Source organism: Ceratotherium simum, chromosome 37 (genome assembly GCF_057802395.1).
Source record: "Ceratotherium simum simum isolate JZ-2026a chromosome 37, ASM5780239v1, whole genome shotgun sequence".
NCBI classification, from domain to species: Eukaryota; Metazoa; Chordata; class Mammalia; order Perissodactyla; family Rhinocerotidae; genus Ceratotherium; species Ceratotherium simum.
In genome coordinates this window covers 9537630-9543346 of record NC_141936.1, presented here as the reverse complement: position 1 = coordinate 9543346, position 5717 = coordinate 9537630, and the positions used below count along the sequence as shown (strand labels likewise).

Genomic DNA, 5717 nt, shown 5'->3' with positions numbered 1-5717 from the left:
AGGCGGCGGAGGCCTGGCTGATGGTGGGCGACGGGGTCCCCTACCCAGGGACTCCGGGCGCCCGGGGCTGGACGTGGTAGGACGGGGCGGCCCAGGTACGCGGCTCTCGGCCTCGCACCCTGATCGCCCGTCTTTGGGGTTTCCGCCCACTTGCACTGGGACCATTCTCGGTCGAAGGTGCCCAGGCGCCGGGGGCGGGCATCTCCGCGGGCACTGCGCAGGGCACCGCCCGGGGCGAGCGCAGCCCAGCACCGGGCCTTCCCCTCCCCCTCGCTGGCAGCCGTCGCGAACGCCGGCCGCCGCCTCCTCTTCCCTCCCCCTCCTTCCGAGCAGTCGCGGGGAGGGGGAGGACTGGGGACTGGGCGGGTAGCTTTGCCGCGCTTTGGCTTTCTGCGTCAGCAGCCCCAGCAAAACAGCAGCGGGAGCGAGCGTCCTGAGCGCGCCCGCGCGCCCCTCCCCCCGCGGCGTCGGCGCCGCGGAGACCCGGCAAACTCAGGCCTTGAATGACAGTGCGGCCGGCGACTGCGCAGCGCGGGACGTACCAAGGCACTGCCGCTTTAAGCACGCTTGCCCATTGTTCGGAATCGAGCCAATGAGCGAGCGCCCGCTCCCTGCGCTCAGCCAATAGTATTCGGGCAAGGGAGGCCGAGCGCCGCCCACAAATCTATATTAAAGGTTCTGGCGCCGCGTGAGTTCCCCACTGGCTGCTCTGAAAAGCCATCTTTGCATTGTTCCCGTGTCCGGCTCCCCGCTCGCCGCAGCCACCTCCGCCGCGCGCCTCCGCCGCCGCGGACTCCGGCAGCTTTGTCGCCAGAGTCCTTGAACTCTCGCTTCCTTTTTAATCCGCTGCATCGGATCACCGGCGTGCCCCATCATGTCAGACGCGGCCGTGGACACCAGCTCCGAGATCACCACCAAGGTGAGGCTGGACGCCGCCCGCCCCTTCGGGCTCCGCGCGCCGCTGCCGCCGGACCGGGGTTTTGCGCGTGGTTGCTGGGCTGCCCCGAGCCCGCTGTTACTCCTTTCCGCGGGGAGCCCACCTGCCCCCGGCCTAGGCCCCCAGGCAGCCCACTCTTTGTGTGTGCGGGGGGGGGGCGGGAAGCGCCAGACGAGATGCCCGTCGGGGAATGAGCCGGGCGCCCTCAGGGACTCCGGAGGGCGGGCGCGGAGGCTTAGGGGCTCGTGGGGAGGCTGCTCCAGGGCTCCCGAAACTTGTTTGTGACTGGTCTGAGCAGCGGCGGGAGGAAAGGGTCTGGGCTGGGGGTCGTCGGCCCGCGGGGCGCACGGAAATAACTTTGAAACTCGAGCGCGTTTGCAATCGGAAGTGTTGGGGGGGCGCGCGTGCGGGCGCGGGCCGGCTGCGGGAAGTGGCGGCTCCGCGGCGAGCGCCCGGCGGCGGCGCTGCTCTTTGTTCCGCGCCGGGCCGCTCTGTTTCGCGCCTTGCAGTGGGTCCGAGGAGGCTTATCTGGACTAAGCTCCGATAAGGCGGAGTGGGGTGGCGGGCCGGCCGGCCGCGACGTCGATCGTCTCCGCGGAGATGCGAAGCTTCCCTCCGCCCGGGGTGCCCTCGGGGAGGCGGGGGTGGGCGTCCTCCGGGGGAGCGCGCCGGGAGCAGCCGCCCAGCTTCAGTAGTTCACCAGCGATGCCGGGCTTGGCTGAGGAGGAGGCGAGCCCACGCGCTGAAGGAGAGGAAACGGAAAGTGAAGGAGCGGCGCGCCGGGGCGACGATGGGCGCCCCCCGCGGCTGCCCGGGAGCACCGTGTGCGCGGCTCTTCGGGGGCGCCGCGGGCGAACAAAAGCTGTGGCCGTGGCTGGCCGTGGCGAGGTCGAGCCGGGCGCCGGGGGCTGTCGGGGCTCGGTGCTGCGGGTTCATTGCCTTCGGTTTTGAGATCCTGCGCGTTTGGCGCAGCTCCTCTCCTGCGCGCCGCTTCGGTCCCGCTGCTCGCCCCGGGGAGCGTCTCCACCCTCGGCGGGAGCGCGGCACTTGGAAGTGGACCGGCTTTTTTATCCTTCGGTTCTTGTCCGCGATCCTCTCGTGTCCCTGCGGGGACGGGCGCGAGTCACCTTGGCGTCTCCTTAACCTCGGTGCTTCTGGCGTCACCTCTGGTTTTCCCCCAGGGGCGACTCCCCCGGCGGAGCAGAGCTTGCGACCTGCCTTGCCGCAGGGGCTCCCGCCGGCCCCCTCTGGGCCCAGCCTGGGAACTAGTCTGGGGAGGACGATCGGTCCTCTCCTGTGCGGGCGCCCACGTTCGCTTTTCTCCAAGATGTTTTTCCGCTAGGGGCAATAAATCGCCCCATGGAGCGCGTCCCCGACGGTCTCCGACTGCGGGGCTGAAAAAGCCCCGCGGACTTCGGGGCGGCCTCCCGCGGGACTTTGCCCGCCAAATGCAGAGCTGCAGGCTGGCGCATCTAGGCCCGCGGGGGGGGGGGCGGCGGGAGGCCCGGAAAGACCGGCGCGCAACTCGCGCGCTCGGCGGAGCCTCGCGCAGCCGGCGGGCCCCGGGTCTCCAGGGTCAGGGGCGTACTTGGCGGCCCCGGGCCACGTGCTCCGCGCGCGCGGTGCGTGCCGAGGCCCGCGCGCAAAGCTCGCCGGGCGGGGGCTGTGCGCCTGCGCGCCGCGACCTCCCCGCCCCCACCCGCTCCCCGGGGCTTCGGCCGCCAGGGGGCGGGAACGGGCGGCGCTGGGGTCTGCGGCGGGCTGGCCGGCCGGGGCGAACGGGGCCGACAGGTGCCCCCCGGCCTCTCGCTGGACGGTGCCGGGCGGCCCCCCGCGCCCGGGCCGCTCGACGCCTGTTTGTGTTGGCGGCCGGCTCGGCCACGCCGGGTGGAAAAAGTTACGGAACTTCGGAGCAGCCGTGGTGGCTCTGCCCCTTGGAACGCGGGCCGTGTGCGCGCCGCGAGGTGCGGTGCGATGGCTACCCCGAGTCACCGCAGGGACGGGCGAGAGGCCGGGAGGGACATGGGGCGGGCCTGGGCGCACGTCGCCGGCGCCCATTTCCAGGCAGCAATCTGACCTTCTGGAACAGCTGTCGGATACGGGGCATTGGTGGGATCTCGGTTTCTTCAAAGACCTGCACTTGCCGGGTCTTGGGCGCCCGTGGGCGAGGAACTCGGGCTCGGCTGCGAGGACTGGCGGGCGAGGCGGCCTCCCCAGCTCTGCCTGTTCGTTCCCGCCCAGTCCCTTCCCAGGCTGGTCCACCCCCGGGAATTCTCCCGCGGTTTCAGGGTCCTCCCTCCATGACTTGGTTTATTTATGGCGTATACGTGCTGCCTTCCAAGAAGGATTTGTGGGAGGCGGAGCTCCTGTGCTTGGAAACAAGTCGGTGATAGGTGTGTGAGTGAAGTGTCCCGGTCTCGTCCGCCCGGCCAGACGGGTTTGGGACTGTGCTGCCACATGGCTTCTTTCCTCAGAAGCATGAGTAAGTGGGCAGTGGGACCAGACGTAGTGGGCCCTTTTTAGTATGTTAGTGTGCTTTAAGGGTTGAGAAACCGGCTGAAATCTTGCCCATAGTCGTGTTCGGTATGCTGTGGTCCCTCCTTCTAGCGGTTCCACATGTAACGTGCGGCTCTTTGACCTGTGGGTGTCCAGGTCAGCACGGCACATACACCTGTAGCCTTTGGGCCTCTTTGCCAGCCCTGGGTTACTTAGAAGACTTACTGGTTTACTGTTGGTTTTTTGAAGGACTTAAAGGAGAAGAAGGAAGTTGTGGAGGAAGCGGAGAACGGAAGAGACGCACCTGCTAATGGGAATGCTGTGAGTGTCCACCTCGCTCATGACTCCTAGCAGCTCTTGGCCGAGAAGTTCTGTTACTCCGATTTTGGGCTTAGTCCAGGTGGAGGAGGACGCTGGGCCCCGGGGCACTTGTGTCAAGGTCTCCTGATGGAGCCTCAAGGGGATCGGTTGGTGAGGGATCTCTTCGGGGGTCTGGGGCTGTAGAAGCGTTGCACAGAGTGTGGAGGAAGGGATGGGGGCAGGAGTGATGCTTTGTCTTCATTAATAACCTGGCATGTTTTCTGTCGAGGAGAATGAGGAAAATGGGGAGCAGGAGGCTGACAATGAGGTAGATGAAGAAGAGGAAGAAGGTGGGGAGGAAGAGGAGGAGGAGGAGGAAGGCGATGGTGAGTAGCTTTGTCTGTGTCCCCCTTTTGGGGTGCTTTTCCCGGGCCTTGGGTAGCAAATGGGGAGGAATTGGGGGGTCTTGGGGATGGGGGCTGGTGGACCACTTACAACTGGCTTGTTCCTGTGGAGTCAGGACCTTCTTGTTTCAGGTTAGTGATGTGGAGCTGTGCCCCCCCCCCCCCACTCGCTTCCTCCCTCCCTGGAGAGTGCTGTCCACACAGTGTTGGTGTGCACGCTGGGTGCAGCTGCTTAGCTTTTCTCCCCTCTGAAGCCAAGTGCCTGCTTGGGTGGCATGGGTACCCTGTCTGCCTGGCCCGTCAGGCAGCAGAGACCAATCAGGATCCTCTGCCCTGGCAGATCTGTTCCCCAAGGAGCTACAGGCCCCGCCCCAGCCCTCCCCCTGCTTTTCTGGCTGCAGCTGGGTGGGGAGGGTACCAAGGCCTTCCCTGGTTGGCTGGGGAAGGCAGTGTAGTTTACCTGCTATTTGATTTCCTCCAGGTGAGGAAGAGGATGGAGATGAAGACGAGGAGGCTGAGGCAGCTACGGGCAAACGGGCAGCTGAAGATGATGAGGTGGGTTCTGGCTTGAGGAGGGGAAGGGGGTGGGATGTGAGGCTCTAAAGCTGGAGGGGCTGGTTGGGACCTAGTGTTTGTGCTTGGGGTAGTCTCTGGTCCTGAGTGGCTCCCTCCTCATCTTGAGTAGGACCGAGAAAGCATGGGCCCGGCTTCCCACAGGTCTTAGGGGCCTCTGGAGCTGCCACGGCCTAGTCCTTGCTCTGCCAGCAGCAGCTGAGGCAGTTGGGCCCAGTGGGTTGGAGGGGACAATCTTGACAATCTTTTCCCTACGCAGGATGATGATGTTGATACCAAGAAGCAGAAGACCGATGAGGATGACTAGACAGCAAAAAAGGAAAAGTTAAACTTAAAAAAAAAAAGGCCACCGTGACCTATTCACCCTCCACTTCCCGTCTCAGAATCTAAACGTGGTCACCTTCGAGTAGAGAGTCCGCCCGCCTGCCCACCGCAGGCAGTGCCACCCGCAGATGACACACGCTCTTCACCACCCAGCCACAACCACAACGTGAATTTGCAACAGGGGAGGAGAAAAGAACCAAAACTTCCAAGGCCCTGCTTTTTTTCTTAAAAGTACTTTAAAAAGGAAAATTTGTTTGTATTTTTTATTTACATTTTATATTTTTGTACATATTGTTAGGGGTCAGCCATTTTTAATGATCTCGGATGACCAAACCAGCCTTCGGAGCGTTCTCTGTCCTACTTCTGACTTTACTTGTGGTGTGACCATGTTCATTATAATCTCAAAGGAGAAAAAAAACCTTGTAAAAAAAGCAAAAACAACAACAAAAAAACAATCTTATTCCGAGCATTCCAGTAACTTTTTTGTGTATGTACTTAGCTGTACTATAAGTAGTTGGTTTGTATGAGATGGTTAAAAAGGCCAAAGATAAAAGATTTCTTTTTTTTCCTTTTTTTTGTCTATGAAGTTGCTGTTTATTTTTTTTGGCCTGTTTGATGTATGTGTGAAACAATGTTGTCCAACAATAAACCGGAATTTTATTTTGCTGAGTTGTTCTAACAAA

At 62.7% G+C, this 5717-nt stretch overlaps 1 protein-coding gene across 2 annotated transcripts; it reads left to right on the top strand.

The window, feature by feature from the left end:
- The first annotated feature begins 695 nt into the window (after positions 1–695).
- Positions 696–5717, top strand: PTMA (prothymosin alpha). Of its 2 annotated transcripts, none has more exons than XM_087424692.1 (5): positions 696–919; positions 3683–3754; positions 4023–4119; positions 4619–4692; positions 4970–5717. In XM_087424692.1, exons 1-5 carry the CDS (start codon positions 875–877, stop codon positions 5015–5017), a joined length of 336 nt encoding a protein of 111 aa, XP_087280818.1. In that variant the 5' UTR covers positions 696–874; the 3' UTR covers positions 5018–5717. The 2 variants fall into 2 exon arrangements, with proteins under 2 accessions (XP_087280818.1, XP_014640878.1); XM_014785392.2 differs by having other exon boundaries at positions 702–919; positions 4026–4119.